Here is a 27,616-nt window from a genome sequence, read left to right on the forward strand (position 1 = left end):
CTAATCGCAGCATGCTGCGATTTAAATCCCGCGAGCGGAGAATTGCTATGATTCTTTGCTCATGGAAAGCGGGGCTGCGCTTTCCATAGTAGTCTATGAAAAGTGTTCACTGCGTTTCTCGCGGCCGGATTATCGCTTCGGGAAACGCAGTGAAAAATCGCTTGTGGACAGGAGGCCTAAAAGTAACCTTCAGCCTTTCTGTTACACTGATTACATGATATGCTTTGTCCAAATCAACCTTTTGGAGTTCTTGATGTCCATTTAGAATATGGTCACCTATAGAGATGAGCGAGTATACTCGCTAAACGGAATTGCTCTAGCGAGCATTGCCCTTAGCGAGTACCTGCCCGCTCGAGATGAAAGGTTCGGGTGCCGGCGGCGGGCAGGGAGCTGCGGGGCAGCGGAACGGAGGGGAGATCTCTCTCTCTCCCTCTCTTCCCGCCGCTCCCTCCTGCTGACTGCCGCTACTCACCGCTCCCCCGCACCGGCACCGAACCTTTCATCTCGAGCGGGCAGGTACTAGCTAAGAACAATGCTCGCTCGAGCAATTCCCTTTAGCGAGTATACTCACTCATCTCTAGTCACCTACCATATTATAGCCAGTGACCTGGCCCTGGTATGAGCAGCTTCTAATCAACTTTTCTTTTTTAGTAAGTGGGACTTAAATCTTAATTTAATAGCTCTTGGGAACAGCAGTAGTTACAGAGAATGTCTTCACTGTCTAATGCTAGAGCCGTGTTCACTCCAACATATATTATTTACTTGCATGATTGATTTGAATGGAAATGGATATTTGTGTGTATGAGCCAGAACTGCATCACTTACTCTGGAAACTGTAAATGTGATGCTTTAAAACAAACCTCTCACCAGGTTCATGCTGCCCGAACCATGTGCAGTATGAAACAGAGACGGGTATGCTCATTGCTTAGGGATATGCCATCAGTACAGTGCAGTTAACTAAATGGCATATATGGTTCATGTGACTTACTGATTCATCTTTGTCTTCCACTGTCATTTAGCTTTATTTGAGAAGGTACTCCACTACCAAGCCGGCCTACAGTCCCCTCTAAATGATGCTCCCGTTCATAAAATAGTGTGGCATGTGGCCTACACATTGTCACGCCGCAATCGTTAACACACCATGCGCCTTTCTTCTGTGCATTCACAAGTGCTGGATGCTGAGACTTGTGCACGCTGTTTGTGAATGGAGGCAGCATGATGATGTGTTGGTCTCATGCCCCTCCATAAGCTGCCATTTTCACACCATCCAAAGGGGACTGGAGGCTAGCGGAGCGGGGAACGAGGCTTCTGAAATAAAGCAGGAGGAAACTGCAGCGGACATCTTAAAGATGAATTAGTAAGTTATACATGTCACGTAGCTTATTGCCTGTACTGCTAATAAAGTGGCCATGGTGGAATAGACCTTTAATGTTTAAGCTGTAGAGACAGATCTTATTTCCTAGAACTGGTCTGTTTTGGTAATTCAAGGATAAGGCTTTCATTGTAACAAAATCTCATAAGATTAATTCTCTGCTGTTGATTCTTCAGGTTCTTCATCTGATTGGAATGGCATTACAAGAAGAGAACCAGCATCTGCAGAACATCAGCGAGGACAACGTTCTCACCTTCACTTTCTCACAGAAGATCTCAAGTAGGTCACTGCAAATGTATTACTTCCTCAGACCTTGTGAATGCTATACAAACAATCTCTCTATAGAGAAGATGTAATCCTTCCTGCTGCCAATGCAAATTATGTTTTTTGTCCGTGTCAATGGGGGATGCAGCTGAAGATTGTGGTTAAGGCTGCTACCATTGGGGGTGGACACTAAGCAAGAGAGTGTTAGCGTCTCCTGCCAACACCAGGCGAATCAGTTTTAGGATCCATCAGCCACATAGCGGTCCGGGACCTTACTAAGGCAATCATTGACATGCTAAACAAGCCTTCCCGTCAGCCGCTCCAACACCTGTCTGATGGAGATAACTCCTTCACTAATGACCGCTCCCATGACAGACCCAGAAAGCAGTCTAGGCCATCTCGCTCTCAACAATCCTCGTCGTACTCTCCGGTTCCCCCTGGGATGCTCTCTAAGCTTTCTTCTAGAGATGACTTGCGCTGTGAAGACGAGGTGTCCAAGTCTCCCTCGGATTCGGACCTGGACGAGGAATCGTCATCCAAGCTATCCTCTCTAGTCAATAGCTTAATGGTCGCAGTGAAGGATACTCTTCAGCTGAAAAATCCAGACCCAGAAATGTCCGCAGGGTCGATCGCTTTCAGACTTCCAAAGAGTTCTCCAAAAGTGTGTTCCCCTCTATAGAAATTTGAGGGCGTCCTGAATAGGGAATGGAATCTCCTTGACAAGTGTTTCGCTAAACGGAAGCACTTGGATATTATATACCCTTTCCGTCTGGCACGCTTTCCAGCGATAGACCTTCCAGTCTCACGCTTGGTGAAACACATCCCTCTGCCTATCATATGGTGGTCGTAATTCTTTTGACCGGCTTCAAGCTTCCCTACATATTTCCTTCATTCCCTCAACTTCTCAAGAAAGTCAAACTGGAAGATATTTCAGTGATTCTCTTGGCTTTGCGCTTGCCTCAACGCGCCTGGTACGCAGATCTGGTCAACATACTCATAGTCTCGATGGGGCCACCGAAAGCCAATCTTCTCTTACAGGGACCCCTCTTTTACCCTAGTTTATCCACTCTTCATTTAACTGCATGGTGGTTGAAGCCGCAACCCTGAGGGCCCATGGTTTTACGGAACCATTCATCTACACAATGTTGAAGACTTTTTCCAAGAAGATCTTGACATGGGCTTAGACATCGTTTTTGTTTTTTTTTAAAAAGGTCACGTATCGGCTCCGTCCTTTCTTTTCCAGCGTCCCTTGGCTTCAAAATAGTCAGTCTGCACTTTCATGCAGGGAGTCGTGCACACCGCCCCTCCCTAACAATCTACAGTTCTGCCTTGGGACCTCAAAGGGGTTTTCTGAGGAAAATACTATTGATGACCCATTCTCAGAATAGCAATACAAAACGCAAGCAGTGGCAGCAACAACGGTGTATATCAAAAATAGAAGGGAATCTTTATTGCTCCATGTACAAAAACAGGCAACGTTTCGACCACAAGGTCTTTTTCAAGGCTCTCCCCCCAATGACCGTGACGTGAAAGAGATTTTACAATAAGACTTCCTGTCCACGGGCGATATTTCACTGCAGTACCTGCGGCGATAAGCCGCACGCGGGAAATGCAATGAACGCTTTCCATAGGATAACTGTGGAAAGCGCATCCCGATGTACACAAGTGGAAAATTGACGCGGTTTTCCACTCGCGTATAAAAATCATGACATGCTGCGATGAACCTATCACAATGATGGGTAAATCACGGTGAAAATCGTAGTGACAAAGTGTTCTCCTGTGGCGGGAATCTGCGACGGTAAATCGCTATGGCCATGGACAGCCGGCCTAAGTACAAAAAAAAACTAGTTTTGTCATTCGAATCCCTCTTAGTCACATGGTGCTTTTTAACCAATCAAGTGGGACTCCTCTGTGTTTGGAGAGGAAAGCATACAAATGAGTGATTCATAGAGCAATATATCTGTGTAGCTGGAACGTTACACCAGAGAGGAGTAGTTAATGTGTTCACCTTAGGGAGAGCACCTAGAAGGTGCATAAGGAGACTCAAAAGACCATCCATGCTCTTCTGGGTAATATGCAAATAAGGGAGATGGAATAATACCTCCACAGTGCCACCTAAGGCACAACAACTTTATGGGGCTGTAGAAAAGGTGTTTCCAGGTCCACTAGTCGCTGTGATCTCCCCAAGTGCATTTTGTAACCTAATGCAGGGGCAGGTACAATGACTGTAGATGCTCTTCAGGCTAGACACGTGTAACCGACTCACGTTAACCTCTATGGAAAAGACGTGCTGCTATTCGCTTTGTAACGGAACGTTGAAAAAACATATAAGGCACTTTGCAGGAACCAACAAAGTACAAGCCACTGGCAGCAACGTCTGTCACTGTCTAACACCATTTGTATCTCTTCTCAGGACCAGGTGAAGCTCCAACTACAACACCCAGCATCTTGGCGTTGTTGGAGACGTTACAGAACGCAGCTCACTTAGAAGTTCACAAGGATATGATACGCTGGATTTTGAAGGTAACGTTCCACAAGTCCTTTGCATCCGTAATTGCCATTAGTGTCACACAAACCATAATGACACCGCAAAAATGAAATGTTGCTTATATAGGATTTGTTTTCCTCTTCTTGTTTTTTTTCTAGACATTTGGAACAATTAAGAAGATCCGAGAAAGTTCTTCTGCTACTCCAGTGATGGAGGTAGAGGGCAATGTGCTGGAGGAGGTATGAGTCCTATTCACCATCAGAATTGGTCTGTCTTATATCTACCTATCAAGACACTCACACAGAAGCATGTAGCATCGAGGCCATAAATGCTTTAACCCTTTAACACTGCAGGGCGTACAGTTGCGTACAAGGGTATGTATGTAAGGAGATCATGGGGCGATCTCACTCCATACATCGCAGCTGCTGGCTGTTTCTTACCGCCGGCACTTGCCCACAACAGCACTGATAAGCCACGCAGCATTTCTGACAGCGGCATTTAAATCCAACGACCGATGTTCTGGGGCCCGCACAGCATCTCGCAAAGAGATCGCAGGTGTCATGGGAGCTGGGGGCCTTCTGAAAGGCCCCAGGGCTGTCAAAGCAGAATGCCCGTGGTGTGGCTTGCTAAAATGCCTGTCAGATCGCAGTATAATGTAATGCTATGGCGTTACATCATACTGCAGGAGCGATCAAAGCATTGCAAATTCTTGACAACCTCCCCCCCCCCCCACCCCCCCCCCCCCCCCCCGGGGACTAAAAAGTTAAAAATTGTATGCACTCAAGAATGGTACCAACCAAAACTACAGGACATCCCGCTAAAAATGAGCCCTTGCACTGCCATGTCAACGTTAAAATTAAAGTTATGGCTGTCAGAAGACGGCGGCCAAAAAATTTTTTTAAAAATTTATTTTTTTAAAAAAAAACTAGTACAGCAAAAAAAAAAAAAGGTAAAAACTATTTAAGTACGATGGTATAGTAATCGTACTGACCCACAGAAAAAAAGTTATCCTGTCTTTTTTGCTGCAGTCAGTACGCCATAGAAACAAAATGCACCCAAAAATAGTGGAATTTCATTATTTTCCATTTCACTCCACTCAGAATTTTTTCAAAGTTTTTTCAGTACATTATATGGTACATTAAATAGTGCCAATGAAAAATACAACTCATGCCGCAAAAATCAAGTTTTTTATACAGCTACATCGATGGATAAATAAAAGTTATGATTTTTTTTAAAGGGGGAAGGAAAAAACGAAAATGTACCAGTGAATGAGAATGACTGAATATCAGTATTTTAAAGCGAACGATTAGCCAACGAACCAACGATGATTTTCATGCTTGCATGAAATTAACTACAAGCAAAGAAATAATCAGTCGATTATTGTTCAAATTCGAACGATCCAGCGATTTTTCGAATTATAATTGTTCCGTGTAAAAGCACCTTTAGGCCTTTCCTTGTAAATAACATTGGAGGCTCTTGCATGTTGTGATGGATATGCTGTGATGACTTTCAGAACACTCGTGATAAAGACAAAGCAGAGAGGAAGCGAAAGGCTGAAATTGCCCGACTCCGCAAAGAGAAGATTATGGCCCAGATGTCTGAAATGCAGAGGCACTTCATTGATGAAAACAAAGAGCTTTTCCAGCAGTCGATGGATGAACTCAGCGTGTCTGCCTCAACTTCACATGATAACAGGTGAGACAATGCCTAAAGGCCCATTTACTCCCAAAGATAATCATTCAAAAGATAGGTTTTGAATGATTGTTTTGCATAAACTGCTAATGGACACTAATGTCCATTAGCAGCTTATCACCTTCAATTGCATGTAAATGAGCCTCCAGGAGCTGTATGCAGAGAACAGCAGGTGGTCTGTTCTCTGCATACAACTCCTTTGTTCTGCCTGGGTCTTTCTGCTGAATATGATGTAATCAGCAGCTCCCATGGAGAATACAACATCATGGACAACAAACACAGCATGCGGTCTGTATTATCTTCTCTCCGGCTAAACAGAGGATTTTATGCTTGCCTAAAAATCATCGTTCAGCTGAAGTGTGAAAGATGGGAGCATTTACACACATCGATTATTCCTCAAACGATGGCTTTTGAGTGATTTTGATAATAGTTTCGTGTAAATGGCCCTTCAATCAATGTTTTGTACTTTTCCTTTAACAAGATTTGCAGAAAAGAACTAAAGAATAAAAGGGGCTTTGATGGCTAGAACATTCCAATCTCAGAGATTGAGAAAGTAGACTGGATGGCCCGGGCCGTAGCTCCCTATTTCTCATTCATTCCTAAAACATCTTATTGTTTTTCATTCTTGATTCTGCTGCGCTGCGAGAAATCTGTTTGGCGATTTAGATGTTAAATTCTTTATGATGCATATTCAGATTTGTGTTTAGTTTTATGAACCAATGGTAATAAATGAATTATAATAAATTTCAATCCTTGTAATTGAGGCATGTGCTGCCTGTCAATTTAAATACACATAACTTTTGATCACATCCAGTCTTGTTGTGGTTCAAGTTATTTCCGAGCTCTAATTATATATGAACTAACCAATTTGAACCCTAGAAGCATACCTTGTAGCAAATAGATTTATTTGCACTAATGGATATAGGTTATTTTATTTATTTTTAATATTTGGTGCAAACTCTTTTATGGTTTTGTTGGGGAATCACATATCACAAAGAAAAACAATTGCACATCATGTTGATAATATATTATGGGGATGAAAATATATTTCCTCTATATCGTCCATGAAATGTAACTGTCCCATTTTAATTCTTTATAACTGAAATGGAGGTCTGGGACTGCAGAACGAGTGGCCTGAGACCTGAACTTTGTGAAAAAAACAGAATTTTAGAGGAGGAGTAATGGAGGTAGGGAGAGAGAGAATGGGAGAGAAAGTAAGGAAAAGAGAGCACACTCGACAGCAAGGGAGATCCATCCATAGCTTAATTTATAGTGGTGCAAACCCTTTAAAAAAGTGGTCTCTATATGTAGAATAATGGCATATCGCTAGGGTGTGCCATCACTATGATTGGTGGCGGTTCAGCCTCTGGACCCCACCGATTTTGAACACTGCATCGCCTTCATGTTTTTTTTTTTTTTTGTTCTTGCACATTTGCTCCCTGGTCAGTTGCTGCACAGGTTAAACTTAGAAGGGGAGCAACGCTAAATCAAAGATGCAACCCCTTCATTCTCAGGGTCGGTAGGGGTGTGACCTCTGTGATATATACCATCACTTTATAAGATGTGAATACCTGCTACTCTTTTATGATTTCTGAATGTAATGTAAGCCAAACCTTTCTTGTATATAATCTGCACAGCAGTCCTGCGTTGCTAGACTCCAAGCTGGTTGCCCTCGGCCCTCACCAGACCCGGTTTGTTGAACAAAGTCAGTTGGTCACTTGTATCTTGTGCCAAGAGGAACAGGCTTATAATGTGGACAGCAAAGCCATGGTCCTAGCTGCCTTCATCCAAAGGTCTACCGTCTTCTCCAAGAACAGAGCCAAGATTATTCAAGACCCAGGTACAAAGCCAGATCGGTTGTGCATAACTATTAATGTGTAATATCTCAGTGTATGCATCTTTAGAGCCAGCCTATAGATCGGATTTACTGGTTGTAGGTAGTTATCCTCAATGATTGGCATGTTGCAGTACTAGAGTAATTGACTAGCGAGGTCGCTGCTTCTCTTTAGAATGCATACAATAAGAGTATATTAATGAAGGGGTTAAATTCCATGCATATCATAGTATGGTACCATTGATGAAGGCACAATACTGCTGTTTATTTGTGTTGCTAATCAACCAAATCTCCTGTGCAGACAACTACGATCCACTCTTCATGCATCCAGATTTGGCTTGTGGTACGCACACGGGAAGTTGTGGGCACATCATGCACGCTCATTGCTGGCAGAGGTATGTATTGCATCTTAGTCTTTTAGATGTGCACTTGCTTTTGGACCGGGAAGGGTAAAGTTTCTCCTTAGGCCTCATGTCCACGGGCAAAAGAAGAATTAAAATCCGCAGCGGATTTTAACTCTTCTCCTGCACGCAGATCCGCATCCCATAGGGATGCATTGACCACCCGCGGGTAGATAAATACCCGCGGATGGTCAATAAAAGTGATTTTAAAAAAAAATGGAGCATGAAAAAATCTGGACCATGCTCCATTTTCATGCAGGTCTCCCTCGGGGATGGCTCCCGCGGGCTTCTATTGAAGCCTATGAAAGCCGTCTGAATCCGCAGGAGACCTAAAATAGGAATTTACTCACCCGCTCCGGTTCTTCCCTTCGCCGAGGCGCCATCTTCTCTCCGTCGCGGCCGGATCTTTTTTCTTCCGGCTGGCGCATGCGCAGGGCACGTCACCGACGTCATCCTTCGCATCCGCCGAGCCGAAGAAAGAAGATTCGGCCACAGCGAAAAGGAGATCCGGAGCGGGCGGGAGGTAAGTTTATTCTTATTTATTCTCATTTTCAGCGCTCATGTCCGCGGGGCAGGAGGGACCCGCTCCGGATTCTCCATGGAGAATCCGGAGCGGCCTGATTTTCCCCGAGGCCTTAGGGAGAGCACCTAGCAGTTGTGCAGAGTCCTACAAGGCCATGCAATGCTCTGCTGGAAAATTTATGCAAATGTGAAGATGCAACAATGCCTCTATAGAGCCACCTACTGGACGGTTGCATTCCTGCAAGTCAATGTCTGAAAATGGTACCCTTGTCATAGGCCTCTCACCCAGGCAGTCGGCAACATACTATACACTGAGGGCCAAAAACCCAGAAACAGCCTGACTGTATGTGATTCTCTTTACCTGAATTTGGCGCATAGTCCCAGTCATCGCTACAAGGTCAGATATTGACTTGCAGGAATGCTACCTTCCAATAGGTGGCACTGTTTAGGCGTTATAACATTTTACCATTTGCTTACTTTTGGAATTCGAGCTGGGAATAGGTTGAGCACATATGTGTAGACAAGCCACATGGCAGAATGCTTCCACCGTAGATTTACCTGCAAATCTGTGTTAAAATCAAGCGTTTTTGCTGTGACCTCTGCGGGTCTTTTAAGACCACATAATACACGATGTCCACGTTTAAAAATATTAACTGTTACAATTTTCAGATATTTTGATGCTGTACAGATGAAGGAGCAGCGTAGACAGCAGCGTTTACGTGTACACACCAGCTACGATGTCGAAAATGGTGAATTCCTTTGCCCACTCTGCCAATGTCTAAGTAACACCGTCATCCCCATGCTGCCTCCACCAAGGAGCTTGTATCACAGGTTAGACATTTTCAAAGTCCCCTTCTCCCATTATAGAGTATGCATAGTCAATATGTTACACGATGATTGGCCACTTTATTAGAGACACTGGCCCTTCCATGATTGGAGCTCCCCCTGCATGGAGATTAGACACACTGAAGTGCAGCCATCAAATCAAGTGAGCAAGTTTTCCTTGGATAAGTTTCAATGTGAATCCACATTAGAATAGAAAAATCAAGCATTGAGTGACTTCCAACAAAGCCTGGTCATCAGTGCTATAGAGTACCTGGGGCCAGGGTTTCAATGCAAATCTAGTGGCTTGGAGAGTATACTGAGAATGGTGTGATCAAGAAAAACAACCTCCAGCTAAAGGAGATCCTGTGGATGTAAAGAAGTTTGCATTGAAAGGGGTCAGAGGAGGATGTCAAGAATCTTTGTGATCAACAGGCGCTGCACAGTCACGCAAATTGTAGCCAAATACAACACTCTTGCTCCAATTAACCTGTCCGAGCACACAACAACTCATCATTTCTTAGTATGGATGGGCTATAACAGCTGACAATAAGTTCTAACACGATTGCTGTGTAAGAGAAACAGAAAGGTAAGGCTTCAGTGAGAGAAAGAGAGCAGAAATTGGATCATTGAGCAATGAACAAACTTCACCTGGTGGTCAGATGAATCCAGAGTTCTCTTGCACCATGCCGATGGGAGGTCAGAATTTGGGGCAAGCAGCATGAATCGATGAGCCCTTCCTGTCATGTGTCAACGGTTATTCTAGTGGAGGTGGAGTAATGGGGTGGAGAATGTTTTCTTAGCACACCTTGGGTCCTCTGACACCAGAGTATGAACATCTCAATGAATTGCTGCGGTTCTTAAGCCCAAAGAAGGTCCAACGCACTACTAGATCCGTGTCTAGTAAAGTGGCTCTTTGGTTTGTAATACATACATATATTGTGCTTTTAGATGTTCCACACCCAAGATACCTTTGCTTTGCTACAAGAATCTTTGTCTGTGTTATATGTGGAAATAGAATGTTGAGTATTAATACTGAGTATTAAGCAAGAATCAACTTTATCATGTTTGTCTCTGGACAAGAGCCTCATCATTGCCTTCTGTGCTTCATTTCTACAGGTTAGATTTTTCAGAGCAGCCAGATTTGGCTGAATGGGTGAATGTTACTGGACAGCAGATCAGAGTAATAAAAGAACTTGCTGAAGAGAAGAGCACTAGTAAGTGGAGATGTATATGTGCCTTCGGTATGTTTGTGACCGTGTAACCGGTCATATTTATAATTATCTAATTATTATAGGTGAGTCAGAGTCTTCCACAGTGGAAACCAATGTCCCTGAAGGGTTCCGGCCTTCGTTCCAGCCAAAGTACGTATTTAAACCATCCTTTACTTTGTTAATCTGGAAGTATAGGAGAGCCTCATAAGGCATTCATTAACTAGTCGCTGAGAAAGTTTTGGGCCCTTAATGAGTGATCACCCTTTCCATTCACTTCTGTGGGACAGAAGGAGATCAAAGCCCTCTGCTATCTTCCTCAGTATCATAGAAGTGAATGGAATGGTGATTACTAGAGATGAGCGAGCATACTTGCTAAGGTCAATTACTCGATTGAACATTGTCCTTAGCGAGTACCTGCCCGCTCGGAAGAAAAGATTCGGCTGCCGGCGCGGGTGAGCGGTGAGTTGCGGCAGTAAGCAGGGGGGAGTGGGAGGGAAGAGGGAGAGAGAGATCTCCCCTCCGTTCCTCCCCGCCCGTCGCTGGCAGCCGAATCTTTTCTTCCGAGCGGGCAGGTACTCGCTAAGGACAATGCTCGATCGAGTAATTGTCCTTAGTGAGTATGCTCGCTCATCTCTAGTGATTAATCATGTGCACCATCAGAATTCCATTGGGTCCCAGCAGTTGATCCCCCAGTGTTAAGACATTTATCCACTATCCTGTGGATAAGGGTAAATTTCTAGTGGATAACCCCTTCAATGTACATTTGGTAGGTTATATATGGAAGGGGGAGTGTAGAATGACTATGATCAGACTACACAATTTGTTTGTAGTCTGTTACCATGGTAACACATAGGACTACATAGCAGCTGTAGACTCAAGACGGTACACAATATTTAATCAAAATTATTTGCAAAGTTGATTCACTCTTTACTGTTGACACATTGAAACAATACATTGATTGCAAAGATGGACATAGCTTTTAACTAGTGTACTGCTTGGCTCAAGGAACCCATACTCTGATAGCATCAAGGAGATGCTAACAACATTTGGAACAGCAACATACAAGGTCGGCCTCAATGTTCATCCCAATGAGCAAGACCCTCGTGTCCCCATCATGTGCTGGGAAAGCTGTGCCTATACAATACAGACTATTGGTAAGAGTTGTTCAGTTAGTCTGTCAATGCGTGCTCATTAGATTATGGCTGATCATAACTTTGTACTTCTTCAGAACGCATATTAACCGACGAGGAAAGACCCTTGTTTGGAAATTTGCCATGTCGACAGGTGAGGATAATTTATGATGTATTTTAATGCTAAGAGTATTATCTAGTAGCGGACATTTGGCAGGGTATATGAAACGGATTTTAGAAGTAGACCTTGATTGAGTGCTGCTGCTTTGGTATTAATGCCCGACTGAAAAGTCTGATATCACTGGAGAATTGAACCGTCTAATGGCTTTCACTTGCTTATTTGTAGGATGACTGCTTGAAATCCCTGACGAGGTTTGCGGCAGCACACTGGACTGTGTGTCCTCTGTCAGTGGTGCAGAAGCACTTCTCCCGGCTTCTGCAATGTAAGTAGCTATACATTAATGACCTTTACTTTCAGTGTGACGACATGAATCACATTTGGGTGGATTTATTAAGACTGGCACTCAAACACCGGTCTTAATATAATCCATGCCATTGTATGATGCGTGTAATATTTGAAGAAGAGCACACACCTTTTCATACATGAGGCTTCTCGGTCCATCTGTGCACGTGCACAAGAATCTACTTGAGCCGTGAGCTGCAGTCGATTATTTTTTTTTTTTCTCGTATAATTTACACCAGTTTATACATAAAGCTGTCAATGCAGGGCAGCCAAAGGTGGCACTAGCTGGCATAAAAGTATTTTAAAAAATTGCTACTTTTTTCACTCTGTTTTTCACTTCATAGCACTCTCCACCTACTCCTACCCGCCTTCCTTGATTTATTAGGCTTTATTGTGTTTGGTCTATATTTGGAGGAGTATTCATGGACATGTATATCCCCCAATGTATGCCACTGTATAGCATATGTCAGGCACTGCATACAACGCAAAAAAAAAGTACACTGTACAGAATTTATTTTTTGATGTGGCCCAATATACTACACTTTCCTATACAGATAAAGGGGGAAAATCCAAATTGGGAATTTAAACATGTTTTCCCCCTGCAGGGGGTTTTTGCCCACCAACAGGGCTAAATCCACACGAATCGATAGCCGAAAGATGTGGGTTTTGCTGAGGCTTTTAGTGTGAACGTGCTCTTACAGCTCTTTTGTCTTAAGAATCAGCTGATATACTTTACTCACGTTGTTCATGTGATTTAATGTTCTCATACAGCAATCGTGCGGCAGGAGGGCAGTGAAGAAGCGCCCAGCGTACTAGACATAGACATGTTCCATTTAATGGTGAGTTTTTCTAGTACTTTTGAAGCTATTAGTAGATATTTAGGAATAATTTTATGCCTGAATCTAAATCTTAGGCTCTTCACATTAGAATCACAGTATACCAGCATAAAGTAACATGTCATCAATTTCTGATAGGTGTGTGTCCCACTTCTGACCTGCACATCTGTCTTCAGAATGGAGGTCCCCAGTCCCAGCTGGTAGGGCGGCCACAGACTTTCGCACCCGGGCTGCGATTACTTTGAGCGCTGGGCGAGATTACAGATTTTGAATAGAAGTAAATGGGAAGTATGGAAACGGCGTATCACAGCCAACTTCACAGTTTCAGCCACCTTTTAATGGAATCACAGCCTGTATGCAGCAAATGATGGCCATCTTATTTATTAGCTGGGATGAGATTGAGGGACCTTCATTCTGGAGATAGGTGCTGGTGCAAAGTGGGACTTAAATCTATCAGACCTTTATGGCAAGAGCTGTGGATGTTTATTACTAGTGTTGAGTGAACTGAAATAGTAGAACCTTGGTTTGAGATGAACTTTGCTAAAAGTTCGGTTCGGCGCAAATCCGAACCATCTTTTTCTTTTTCCCCCTCTTTCCTTTGCTTCTCCCCCCACTTCTCCTTCCGCTTCTTCCCCCTTCTACAGTGTTATACATCGGTTTTCGAGGTATTGGAGACATTCAGGTCCAGTTAAAACTAATTGGGACTGAACCAAACTTTTTGCCTAAATTCAGCAAACCAGTCAAACCTAACTTTTATAAAGTTCACTCATGGCTATTTATTGCCTCTTAAGCCAGGTTTTAACTTTTTCTGAACGGCTTTATGCTATTTAGCTATAAATGTATTTTTCTTGGGTAAATCTGACTATCTTTATTGACTCTCTATTTGTCCTGGCAGGTCAGCCTGGTGCTCTCTTTTCCTGCAGTACAGTGCCAGGACTTTTCAGGGTACAGCTTAGGTATTGGGGACCTGCATCTTTTTCACTTAGTAACAATGGCACATATCATTCAGATTATGCTCACATCCAGTCCAGGTAAGTAGATTTCGTAATAAATGCAGTAGGTTTATCCAGCATAATGGCTTATTGCACAGTGACCATGGGAAATCAAACATTTTAACGGGGACGCTAAGTTTAGGACTAAAGAATTATATAATAATTGTTACACGGATATATATATAATATGTGTGTGTGTGTGTGTGTTTTTGTTTTTTTTTTTAGTATAAAAATCGGTGTTCTTTAAAAAGTGACTAGTACATGGCAGATAGCCCTTGTCAAGTTGAGACAAAATGCTGGTTCCCTTTCTCTTAATGTTCCATTATGGTGTAGTACCCAGGTTCCCTCATCTCTGTGTTTGATAGTGGGCATTCTTTACGGTTGGGTACATTAAGCAGTTTAAAACACCCAAAAACCAAAACCACATTTTAAGAAATTTTTTGCTTCCATGTGTCTCTGGACAGAATCAGTCTCCTTCCCACTCTGGCAGCTGACAATATAGTCCTTTCTTGCTCCCCCTGCAGATTAAGTCTTCTCAGCAGATACTTTCTTCCCTAAAAAGCATGCTGGAAAGCTATTTCTATTTGCTGCTCATGAACCCTCGGAATTTCTTATTTCTGCTGATTTTTAGAGCCATCTGTTTTAGGTGCTTGCAGTTTCTCGATGCTGTACGGGCGGAGTTTGGATGTAGCAAGGTATGCCCCTTTTGGTCAGGGGGCTTGGCTTTGCTATAAACACATTTGGTGTTTGCTATAGGGGTAGAGCTATAAACCATACATAAAGGTTTTCATAATGCCTTCTGGAGTCTATGGTAGTCTGATTCTCAATTCACCACAAGCATCAGGAGATGCCTAACCTGCTGTTGTGTCCGTCCCCCAAGTTTTATACTTCAGCTTTGCTTCTCTACTTTGCCAATCAGGTCTTTGTGTAGTGACCGCAGAGCAGCAAATAGAAATAGCTTTCTAACATACTTTTTAGGGAAGAAAGTCTCTGCTGAAAAGACGTATTCTGCAGGGGGAGGAAGAAAGGACTATATTGTCAGCTGCCAGAGGGGGAAGGAGACTGATTCTGTCCAGAGACACATGGAAGAAAAAATACTTAAAATGTGGTTTTGTTTTTTGGGTGTTAAACTCTTGAACAGCTATTATAGCCATTTCATGACTTTTGCTGTGAATATGATCCATGGGATAACCTCTTTAATATGTTCATAGATGACAATGGGATGGAACAGGAATGTCCAGATGGAGAAGAGGAACTAGCTGCATTAGCATTGTACAGCACGATCTGCCAGTACACTGGAAGGTGAGAGACTTTGGGCAGAATCACTGAGCTCTTTACACCAGTTTTCGCACATTTGCTATTTTGTGCACCAAAATGTACAATTCTTTGGTATGGTATGCCAGTCCTGCCATTTAAAGGGCATAGCTCAGTATCTGGGGGCAGGGCCTCTAACTTTCCATCCCATTTACTTCATTTTATGCCAGAATTTGGTGTAAAATACAGCTGAAATTTATGCCAGCTCATACTTTGTGTAGATTTCATAGTGGGCGCACATAGGACCTGAAGATGTGCCAAATGTATTGAAAGCATATGCCTCTTAATACATTTGACGCACTTCACACTACAGCAGTGTCTACTTAGACCAGTCTAAGGAAATCTGCTTGTGTGTGTTGCTTCACTTTGCAAGTTTGATTAAGTGTTATTGCTCCATAATAGCCATGTCTGGGATGTAATTTAAAGGGGTTTTCTTGAAAAAAATAACATTGATGACCAATCCCCATGATAGGTCATCAGTAGCTGATTGGTTGGGGTCCCCACTGGTGGGGTGCCCTCTGTCAGTGCCGATGCACACTGATGGGGTGCCCTCTGTCAGTGCCTGCAACTGCAGGCACAGCTCATTAAAATTAGTGAGAGCTGCACCTACATTTACAAGTGTCGGCAAACACAAAGGCGACGGAGCAGCAACTTTCACTCTGTACCACTGTGGATAGTAGCACGAACAGACGCCTGATCAGCTGATTGGTTGTGGCCCTGAGCGGCGGACCCCAGCCGATCAACTATTGATGACCTATGCTGATGATAGGTCATCAATGGTATTATCCTGGAAAACCCCCTTTAAATGTATTTACTAAGGCCGCCAACAATTAAAGAGTTGGAATATCCACTTTGGAGACTCTCTTGCGTCTGCTGCTGATTTCATTGCAGCGGAGAGTGGCTGCTTATTCATGACTACAAATGGTGGGAGCTGCTCTTGATAGTATGGAGGTCTTTAGCCCCTTTGCCACCCACATACTACCTTTTGTTTGACCTCGTAGGGTGTATGAATGTTAGCGTACAAAGTAAGTGAGAATATGAAAGGAGAAACAAGACTGCAACCCTTAGGCTGGGTTCACACAGGGCGGATTTGTTGCGGCTTTGCTGCGGTTTTTCCGTTGCGGTTTTGCCACAGAAGAACTGCTTCTGCGGCAAAACTGCTTCAAAGGATATTTTTGTCTTGCGGATTTTCCGCAAGCGTTTTTTTCCGCAGCGCTTTTTACTTTTTGCAGCAGATTTTGCTGCGTCCATAAAGGTCTATGGACAAAAAGCGCTGCGGAAAAGACAGAAGAATGGACATGCTGCGCCCTGTGTGAACCCAGCCTAAAGCTGTGAATGTTACGGTGCCTTTACACGGAGCAACTATTCAGAGAGTTGCTCAGAAAAGTCGTTGGAAGTTTGATCGACAGTCATTCATTTGCTTTTACACAAGGTGGTGATCATTAGTTGTTTGCTGAGATGTCATTCATAGAGGGGATCTCCATGCAAATTCGTCACATGTCGTTCAAATACGAACTGTGACTTTACACCAGACTACTTTTGATCCATCAACTATTTTTGTGATGAGCAGAAACAAAACAACTAGCGACTTATCACTCGCATATTTACACTGAGGGACTCTTTTGAGCAACTATGCGGTTGATAGCCGTCCCGTGTAAAGGCAGCTTTAGTGACAAACTGCAAAGGACAAGTTTTTCTCGTCTTTTGAAAAAAATAAAAATAATATATGTATATATAGATAGATAGTGTATGTACGCGCGCAATACACAGGCAGAACATTATACAGGATTGTGCATTGGTGTCGAGAGCCATCAAGCTGGCCTTTTGAGGTCCATCCTTCAATTTGTATACTCCAAAAATTGAAAAACCGAAAGGGGTTGTCCAGGACTGAGCTATTTTATTACCTATCCTCAGGATAGATCCACTGCTTGGGACCTCCGCCAGTCAGCTGTTGTTCGAATTGCTGACGGAGTGGATGAAGCTCAGCTGTTATTGAATTCAATGGGAGCCATGCCTGCATTACCAACCCAGGCCACTGTGATATGTATGGAGCTGTTAGCTTCCGGCTCTAGACACGCTGACAAGAGTCCAGATAACCGCTGATTGCAAGTGCTACCAATCAACTATTGATACATAACCAGAGGACAGGTCATCAATAGTTCAGTCTCAGGAAAGAAAACCTTAAGAAGTTTAATTCGCAAACATTTTCTGCCTCTAGTTAAAGTAAGATTAATCACCTGTTAAATCCCCTGACGTTGGAGCACTGATGTGGGGTCCCTGGTGGTCTTTATCTTCCTGGTCCCATGCTGGATATACTAGCAATAACTCTGAGCCAAGTGTTTGGCTGTACGTGGATGTACAACATGTCATTGCTCCAGGAAAATAAATGACCAATGGGTACCACCGGATCATCAGCACTGGGGCGGCAGAAGATTAGTGTTATGTCTGCTTTACTAAATATCTGTTTTCTTCATAAAATAATAATTCTGGGCATCTGTGCTTAGATCTCTGTATTTTGTTTTTGCTACTCCTCTTATTCCTATTGGAACTGTATGAATAAATTGACAACTGGGTGTTACTATTCATCTTGTGGTTGGGGTATGTAGGGACACACTTTATTGAGAAGGAGGAAGAGGAACACCCACTTGTTTGCTCGCTCATACAGTTCAATGAGGAATAGCAAAGGAACGGCGTAATCAGATGTCTTAGTAAGATGTCCCCAAATGATGTTGTGGATAAGGTAGGTATCTATGTAAAGGAGTATTCCGGGACTTCATTATTGATGACCTATCTACAGGGTAAGTCTTCAGTAGTTGCTTGGAATCACCGCTGATGATTCGGCCTGCTGTAAGTGCAGCGGGCCGCACGTAGTCGATGGGCTGGTAAACACAAGAAGTGTAATAGCCTGCTTTATTTCCATTTAAATCAATGGAAGCGATGCCTCCCATTACACTTCCAGCTCCGCATTACAGGATGGCTCATCAATGGTTAAAGTCCCGGAATACTACTTTAAATGGACAAGTTAGAAGAGCTTGGTGTAACGCTTGTACTCCGTTGACTGATGACCAACAATATTGTGTCTAGAGTTTTGTTAACCTCACATCCTTCTCGTTTTAAAGCACGTTGAAGCGGTGGTCCTCCGGCTGGCATCTGTACAGGACAATAAAAACGGCCATCCTGCCCTTCCTTAGATGTTCAGCTCTGTTCTTCCATTACCTAAATGGAGTCCCGGCGCCAACTGAACTGCCAGGTATGTTAGTAGGAGTAACACCGGTTATATCCTTGTGCTGCTGTTTATTATTACTGACAATACAGAATATTTACCACATTATGGTAATGAGATTGTGTAACACTAATTTCCGGACATTGCTGTGCATTGTATACTATTATTTCCAGTAACCCCTTCACATAAGACGTTGTGCAGGTATGTCCTCCAGCGCCGAGGGCTTTATGAAGTCTGCCTAGGAGCTTGCCTTGCTTCATACCCAGCAGGTGTTCAACAGCTGACACCCACCAGCAATGGCCGCGATCAGCCCTAGTGTTGATCCTTGCTTTTTAACCCCTTAGATGCCGCGTTCAATGCTGACCGTGGCATGTGAGCCAGTGGGTGGGTGTGGGCGCTCTCTACTCCCCCCCTCCTCTCCCCCCGGGAACGCAAATAAGCAGTCATTAGTGCAAGTAATCAAACTATTGCAGGTTCAAATCCACTATGCAGACTACTAAAAATTGTAAATATAATTTTTAATAAATGTTTTTTAAAATAGTTCAAGAAAAATAAAAAAAATCTCCCTTTCCCATTAAAAACAAACTAATAATAAAACCAAAAACATAATTGGTATCACTGTGTCCATAAAAGTCAAAACTATTAAAATAATGCATTATTTACTTGTCCTAGGTGGTGAAAGTGATTAAAAAAAATAATTGGGATTGTTCCCAGCAAGAGAAACCACTAATGATACATTTTTAACCCCTTCCTGCTGCGGGGTGTACATTTATGTCCTGCAGCGTTGGGGTATGTATGTCTGGAGATCATGTGGCAATCTCCCACCAAACGCCGCGGGCGCCAGCCGTTTCATACACCCGACACCTGTCGGCAGCAGCCCTGATCAGCCGCGCGGCTGATCAAAGCTGTTAACCCTTTAAACACTAATGTCAATTCTGATAGGCATTTAAATGCCCCAAACGATGTTTGGTGGTCCTGTACGGCCCCTCGCAGTGAGATCGCAGGGATCCATGCGGGTGTCACGGCAGCCAACGGCCTTCTGAAAGGCCCCAGGGCTGTCATGGCAGAATACCTATCAAGCCTCTGGGGGCCCTTCCTCAGGCATAATGAAATAGATCTGATATAGATAGATGTATAGATATATAAATACCTATCTAATAACATGGATGTGATTCATTTGCACTTGTAAGGATACTACAACAGGATCAGTAGAAAAAGTAAAACATACATAAAAAGTCCCCCGTGTAAAGATGAAAAGGTTTTATCGTCCCTGAATAAAGGCCCATTTACACGCAAAGATAATCTTTCAAATGACTGAAAGTTTTAGCAAGCTTTTTGCATAGTGTTCATGGACACTAATGTCCGTTAACACTTTATCATCTTCATTTGCATGTAAATGGGCCTCCATGAGCTGTTTACAGAGCCCAGTGTGTGACTTATCACACGCCCCGCTGTGCAAACAGCTGCATTGTTCTCCTCGGGGCTGTCAGCAGAATACAATGTAATCTCCTGACTCCCGTGAAGAATACAGCATGCGGTCTATTGAGAGATACTTGATCTATCTGCAGCTCAAAGATGGATTTAAAGTTCAGACGAAAAGTGCATTATGGCCACGTTTACATGTAATGATTATCGCTCATTTTCTGTCGTTTGAACACATTTTGAGCGGTAATCATTATGTGTAAATGGGCCTTTAGTGTTAGGGGGTCACCAGGCCAGCAGTGTTATCTGTGCTACAGATGTCTTCATACTTCTCATTCACACACAAATGTAAATTCCTCAAGACGATTCATGTGTGAATGGGAAGTATGAGACCTCTATTACACAGATAATACTGCTGGCCTGGTGACCCCCTAACACTAATTCAGGGTCCGTACAACCTTCGAATCTTTATTTCTCTAGTCATCCTGTTGTAATATCCTTTCAAGTGCAAAATAATCCCACCATATGTGTGTGTGTGTGTGTGTGTGTGTGTATGTGTGTATATATATATATATATATATATATATATGTATATATATATATATAAAAATAAAATAACTGGGAACAATCACATTTTGCTCTGCTGACTAACACGGTACCAAACTTTTTTCATTAAAAATATAATTGCACAATGCCAGAATTGCAGTTTTTGGTCAATAAAAATACAAAAGTTACGGCTTTTGGAAAAGGTGGGAATGTAAAAAACAACAATGAAGCAAGCAAAAAATGGTTTAGTAGTGAAGGGATTAAAGGGGCATTTCAAGTCCACCCCTGTGTGATCGTTCTAGTCGGTTTACATCACTGCCCCAGTGACTTGTACTGACATTTGACCTCTGCAGCCACAACAGTCAAGTGCCATATATATGTATAGCATCACTGCCAGTCTATGACGGCAATATGTACATCCTGATACAACAGGTTATGGCCATGGGACTGTCTGCACTGGAGCGGGGATGGGGGGGGGGGGGGGGGGTTGAAAGGAGAGCTCTTTTTTAAAGTTAAAAATATCCCTTTAACTTTTTTTTTTTATGTAACTTTATTCACGTCCTCTATAGAAGGTCCCATGACAAGCAGATGGACATTGTTGCCAAATGATATTTATTTTTCTATCTTTAGTCAGTGGATTGAGCCAGATCGACCATCTTTGCAGTTTTCTCTCTTTACCCAGCAACGTCATCAGTATTTTTCAACAAAATCCACAAGTGATGGATAATCTCATCAATAGGTAATTAACGTAATCTATATGGATAATCTCATCAATAGGTAATTAACGTAATCCATGCTTTTTGACAGTTTGGCAAAGATATGTTACAAATGTTAGAATGGCTTTATACAGGACAACTATCAGCTGAAAAATTGCTGAATGAGCGATTCTCAGCAATGGTTGTCTTGTGTAAACGCAGGATCCAGCAGGGCACGGAGTGAGAAATTGCTCAGGAGTCTCTTCGTTTCAGCTGATCAATCAGTACAAGCAGGCCGTCGTCCATCTTTGAATGACTGCCTGTTCACAGTGAATGGAGGTAGGCAGTTGGAAGAGATCTTCGGCGCGTTCCACCTCCATTCACTGAACTACTGTCCCTGTGTAAAGCATGGGAGCGATAGTAGTAGGGACAACTGTCATCCCATGTAAAGCCACCCTTACTTGTGTACTATATGACTAGTTCTGTGTGATCATGTGTCCTCCGCCTCTCTAGTCTCACCTGCACAAGTCTCAATTCTTCTTCTACGTCTTGTAGTCACTTTCATATCCACTTTCTAGTGACCACCATTCCACCCATGGCGATTTGTGTATATGACAGTAGTCACTACCCGACACACTTGTAGCAAGGGTCAACACTGGTAGAGGGAGTTCTTCGGCAGATCATCACTGAAATAGCAAGCTTTTGGGATATTTAAGCTTTAAAAATTGATGTCCTGTCCTCAAGATAGGCATTGTGATCACTTATAGGATTGTACTCTGATAAAAACATTGATGGGCTGCAGCACTTATCCAAATACATCGGCCCCTTCAATCAGTCCCCTGTGGAGTAGCCCCCACAATCGGGTATCCTACAGGTAGCCATCACTTTACCCTGCATAACCCCTTTAAAGGGATTCTATCATCCGGTTCATGCTGCCCGAAGCACAGGCAGAGTGAACCCTGGACAGCTCTGCCCACGGTCCCCGAGTACTTTTTATTCTGTAATGCTGCGGTTTTTTAGAATAAATATGCATTAGCGTTTATTCCAGAGCTGAGCTCCGAGTCACAGAGGTGGCCACAGCAGCCTCTCCCTGCCCGCGGCATGCAGAGTGACTGCTCTCTCCCAAAACAAAAGCAGGGAGAGAGCCATCGCCCTGCATGCTGCGGGCAGCGACTGGCTGCTGCGGCCACCTCTGTGACTCGGAGCTCAGCTCTGGATCAGACTTTAACAGGTATTCTAAAAAACTGCAGCATTTCAGAATTTAACAGGGGCAATGGGCATAGCTGTCCCGGCTTCATGCTTACCCATGCTTCAGGCAGCCTGAACCTGATTATTGAATCCTTTTAATGCAAATGTGTGTTTAATTGTATTTGTATGTTTTTTCTCATTTTCAACTTTTTTTTTTCTTTTAAATTGTGTAAGTTGGTGTAAACACAAGGAGGTGAAAAGGTTTTTGGATGTGGAGCAGACAGCCATCAGGTAAGCTCTATTCACCATTATCCTCATAGCTTGTGAAGATCATCCATTTTGCCAGCAAGCTGTTAGAAGTACAGAGTTTCTTAAAAATGTCGTAACACCCATATAGAATGAAAACTGTAAGGCCTCATGTCCACGGGCGGGTTGGACTCCGTGCAGGGAATCCTGCCACGGAATCGGCACTGCCCACGGCTGGTGAGCCCGATTTATCTGTATTTTCCTGGCAGCGGGATCTCCAGCATCCGGGGGGATCCCTCCACTTCCGGGTTCACTGTACTTCACATGCTCCTCATGGTGCACCGTCTGACATGCGCAGTACAGTGTTCTGTTTTCTTCAAATCTTATGCTTTCTTGCAGGATCTATGGCACTTCTGCAGCGTCAGCTGCCGGTGTGCCACGGATCGGATGGCTTCATTGGACTTCAATGGAAGCCGTCTCTGCGGGATCCACAGAAAGATATAGCATGCTGCGATTTGTTTTCTGGACAAAAGTCCTCAAAACAAATTTGAATGCTTAAATTGATTTGCGGATACCCTTGCATCCCTATTGGCGGTTTGATTTGCGGGTGGCCAGAGCGGTTTGATTTGCGGGTGTCCAGAGCGGTTTCCGCAAATCAAACCCACCCGTGGACATGAGGCCTAAGGCAGAGGGTGATCCATTTTTTTTGCATACAAGCTGTGGGGAAAGGGGCAAACCTCTTAAGCCGTGTGAACGAAAGAATAGTCGTTTTGAATGCCGCCATCTTGGATTCATCTCCAGTAGGAAGGTAGGTGTGTGATGAATCAAACGGGCAGAGAATTTCACCAAAAATAAAATGGTATGCTTCATTTTAACATAGCTTTTTTTGTTCTCCTATCATCACAGGCAATGTGAATGATGGTGTTATCTCAAGCAGAACGTGTTGAGACTGACCTTATGTCAGTTGAACAAAGCACACATCATCACTGCTGATTTCCATCAACACGACCCAATAAGACTTTCCATTATCCACAGTGCAGTTGCCAAACTTCTTTCTAAGTTCCAAGAAACTGGTTCTGTCACCAAGGAGGCAAAATTTGGACGAACAAAAACCCTTACTGATAGACGCATCAGCAACTGCTGACTTGGCTTCGTTCAGCAAGAGCTCACAATGTAGCCCTTGTCGTCTGTCTCAAGAATGTGTACTTCCATACAGGGAATTTTGTCTATGCATAAATGGCATCCTTACATATTGTTGATGTTGCAACAACCTAACAAGAGGATGACCCAGGCCATCAGATGGAATTTCCAGAAGGGGTGAAACAGCAACTTCAGATAACTCCATCATTCACATTGCCTGTAATGAAGAAAAAAACACTAGGATAACATGAGAACGAATCAAGTTATGTTAAAATGAAGCACACCATTATTCGTGTTGTGAAATTCTCTGCCAGTTTGATATATCACACCTACCTCCCCATTGGAAAAATCAGAGTTCAATCCAAAATGGCTTCCTTCAAAATGGCTGTCCTTCTAGTGACGAGGCCAAAGAGGTTTTTTCCTTCCTCTGGAGCTCGTATGCAAAATTGGATCACTGTCTGCCAAACAATTTTTCTTCTATATGAATGTTTCCACACTTTTGACCCTATACACTGAACTGCCGAACAGCAGTAATATAAAATCCCCATAACATAACAATACTGGAGCTACTCTGCATTTCGGTGTTACTCCATTATGCCAACTGGAAATTTATGATTAAATTGACAACTGAGTGCCACCATTCCCCAGTACCCGAGGGGCTGTATTACCTGTAGTTGATCTTGTGTGCCGTTCCAGCATTTCGGAACTCTGTTTTCGGCCGTCCAAAATAGTACTGGCCAATCACAGAGCAGTCCAAAGTGTGTATTCGGTAGTTAAAGAATGGCAGTGGCCATCTTGGCTGCTCAAACCGGTGGAACGAAGCAACGGCAGAGAAGATCAACTACAGGAAATTATACCCCCTCCCACCTCCAGTTCTTGGCCAGAATTTTTTCCCAAAACCAAGGTGGAGTGTGGGAATTCTTTTGAACAAATTTTGCGCAGTAATCGTCCTGTGTAAATGGCCCTTATAGGAACAAACCTTTTTTTGACATGGGAAATGTTAACACTCTGTTGTTCCTCCTGGAAATGTTTGGATAAATTGATAACTAAGAAGCAACGCAGCGCTATGAGGAAAGATGTAATGGCTCCACTATTACTAGGTTTTTTCAGTGGAAATGAAGCCACAGTGAGCGTAGTATACTATGATGTATCCGTTTTCTCTTTTACCTAGTTACCCCCGAGAATCCAACAAACTAATAGATCTGCCAGAAGATTACAGCAGTCTGATTAATCAAGCTTCAAATTTTTCGTAAGTGCGAAATCAATAAAATGTCCCTTTTGAGTTTGTGGTTATTGGAGGCCCAATGTTTAAAGCGGCCATCTTGTCCCGAGGGATTGGGAAGGGAATATCTGGGAATATCCTCCCTTGTACTGTTGTCACCCTGATCTGCTGGTTTCCAGGGCTGCTCTTCATTCTTCCAAGGTGACCGCTGCACATTTAGGACTACCCCATGCATACCGTACACCGGTGATGCATTAGTAGTCTAAGACCCAGTTCTGCTTGGACAGCCTTACTCAAGTGAGCAGCACCGGCCAACCACAGCAGTGTGAAGGCCGATGCCCTGGTGACAGGAGAAAGCTGCCATCCTGGAAGAGTGAAGAGAGGGAGTGGGAACTGGCACAAAGGGAGAGCGGAGGGTAATGTTGGCCCTATTTCTGGAGGGTTGTTTTAAAGTGATTTTAAGAAAAGTCTTCTAATTTTACGTTCATCTGTGTTTAACTTAGATGTCCCAAATCGGCTGGAGATAAGAGCAGAGCCCCCACTCTGTGCCTGGTTTGTGGCGCCATGCTTTGCTCTCAGAGTTACTGCTGCCAGACTGATCTGGACGGGGATGACGTGGGAGCCTGCACTGCACACACCTACGTCTGTGGCTCAGGGATGGGGATCTTTCTCAGGTCGGTAGTAGCCAACTCCGGTAGTGAGACCGATTAAACAGTTGTTCTACAGTTAGATCAAGATGTGATGTGTCCTCCTCTGTATGTGTCGAAATACACTCATTGCCAAAAAGATAATCCATTCTCCACGAGTTGTCGGAATCGAATGAAACTTTCTAGCAATTACAGTATCAGAGCAAAGGCATAATTTATTGCAGAAAACGGACCACTTGAATGAGACTCTAGGACCCTGTTGTACCACCTCTAGCTTGGATACAAGATGTGATACGGGCGAGCATGGAGGCTCTAGTACCCTGTTGTACCGCCTCTAGCTTTGATACAAGATGTGATACGGGTGGGCATGGAGGTTCTAGTACCCTGTTGTACCGCCTCTAGCTTTGATACAAGATGTGATACGGGTGGGCATGGAGGTTCTAGTACCCTGTTGTACCGCCTCTAGCTTGGATACAAGATGCCATACAGGCAGGCATGGAGGCTCTAGTACCCTGTTGTACCACCTCTAGCTTGGATACAAGATGCGATACAGGCGGGCATGGAGGCTCTAGGACCCTGTTGTACCACCTCTAGCTTGGATACAAGTTGCGATACAGGCGGGCATGGAGGTTCTAGGACCCTGCTGTACCACCTCTAGCTTGAATACAAGATGTGATATGGGCAGGCATGGAGGCTCTAGTACCCTGTTGTACCACCTCTAGCTTGGATACAAGATGCGATACAGGTGGGCATGGAGGCTCTAGTACCCTGTTGTACCACCTCTAACTTGGATACAAGATGTGATACAGGCGGGCATGGAGGCTCTAGGACCCTGTTGTACCACCTCTAGCTTGGATACAAGATGTGATACGGGTAGGCATGGAGGCATACAGGTTCTGTATGTTAATCTGAGACATATCTATTCACATTTGCGTTAACTGAGCCCCTAGATTGTGCAAACTTAGGCTGTCAAAGTTTGCACCCCAGATGGTCGCATACATGTTCTATTGGTGATAAATCTGGTGAATGGGCAGCCATGGAAGTGTGACAATGTTGTGGAGACGTTCCTGTGACCCCCTTGTGTGTGCGGCCGAGCATTATCATGCTGGAAAATGCCTCTTGGAAGCCGCCATGAGAGGAACACATTTGGCTGCAGAATGTCCTGAACATATCATTGTCCCTCGTGCCACTACTAGGGGTGACTGACTGTCGTATGCGATGGCCCCCCAGACCATCACACCAGCAGGGGGCAGTGTGTTGCTCTACAGCAAAGGCAGGATTGAAGCGCTCACCCCGAGGTCTCCAGACACAAACATGGTTGTCGTCATCAGCGCCCAAACTGGACTCTAACAGTCCAGTTTCATTCTTCACAACATAACCACAAACAGAGGTGACAGTGAGTGAATATCAAAGGCAGTACACATAATGGCCACCATGAGACCAAATGTCCTTCAGCCGAGGGTCTGGAAATGGTTCTGACAGACACGGGAGCCTGTACCAATGATGCCACCTGCCTCTGGACGGCGGACAACAAAACTGTTGGAGCTGCTGGTGCTTATCAGAGGATCCTCTCTACTGGTTGTCTGTTGAGGGCGTCCTGAGCCCTGTCGCTTTGTGTGCCCTCACACATCCGCTGGTCCCAATACCTAACCGTCTGGTCAGAACGGCCCGGTGGGGGACAATTCATCAATACGAGCATCCCAATAATGCCCCCCTCTCAGACTCTGTTAACTGGGTGAAATCTTTGATTGCGTCGTAGAGACGTGTAGAGCTTGTTGACCACTAGACAAGTGGAAAAGGAGCCTCTGAGAACCTTTTTATAGGCGGAGGGTGGAGCAACTTTTAGGGTCTCAGGTGACAAGACCGTTCATCTAATCACCCCACAACGCTAATCATTTACATATTTCTGAGATGGAACTGTATGCCGAGTTTTGCAGCATAGC

General features: G+C 43.9%; 1 protein-coding gene across 4 annotated transcripts in view; it reads left to right on the forward strand.

Annotated features, from left to right (window-relative positions):
- UBR2 (ubiquitin protein ligase E3 component n-recognin 2) overlaps nt 1–27,616 on the forward strand; it is an 82,486-nt gene that overhangs the window by 46,963 nt on the left and 7,907 nt on the right. For 2 of the 4 annotated variants that reach the window (XM_066595586.1, XM_066595585.1), the window contains exons 26-45: nt 1,549–1,651; nt 4,050–4,159; nt 4,283–4,363; nt 5,638–5,819; nt 7,454–7,656; nt 7,952–8,045; nt 9,243–9,404; nt 10,515–10,612; nt 10,693–10,759; nt 11,615–11,763; nt 11,838–11,893; nt 12,086–12,182; nt 12,974–13,041; nt 13,934–14,069; nt 15,242–15,332; nt 18,464–18,594; nt 21,166–21,274; nt 22,653–22,709; nt 24,976–25,053; nt 25,530–25,700. In XM_066595586.1, the coding sequence (XP_066451683.1) occupies nt 1,549–1,651; nt 4,050–4,159; nt 4,283–4,363; nt 5,638–5,819; nt 7,454–7,656; nt 7,952–8,045; nt 9,243–9,404; nt 10,515–10,612; nt 10,693–10,759; nt 11,615–11,763; nt 11,838–11,893; nt 12,086–12,182; nt 12,974–13,041; nt 13,934–14,069; nt 15,242–15,332; nt 18,464–18,594; nt 21,166–21,274; nt 22,653–22,709; nt 24,976–25,053; nt 25,530–25,700 (2,243 nt within the window). The remainder of the gene's footprint in view (nt 1–1,548; nt 1,652–4,049; nt 4,160–4,282; nt 4,364–5,637; nt 5,820–7,453; nt 7,657–7,951; nt 8,046–9,242; nt 9,405–10,514; nt 10,613–10,692; nt 10,760–11,614; nt 11,764–11,837; nt 11,894–12,085; nt 12,183–12,973; nt 13,042–13,933; nt 14,070–15,241; nt 15,333–18,463; nt 18,595–21,165; nt 21,275–22,652; nt 22,710–24,975; nt 25,054–25,529; nt 25,701–27,616) is intronic. The other 2 variants (XM_066595587.1, XM_066595589.1) reach the window with 1 other exon arrangement.

This window comes from Eleutherodactylus coqui, chromosome 3 (assembly GCF_035609145.1).
Source record: "Eleutherodactylus coqui strain aEleCoq1 chromosome 3, aEleCoq1.hap1, whole genome shotgun sequence".
NCBI lineage: Eukaryota > Metazoa > Chordata > Amphibia > Anura > Eleutherodactylidae > Eleutherodactylus > Eleutherodactylus coqui.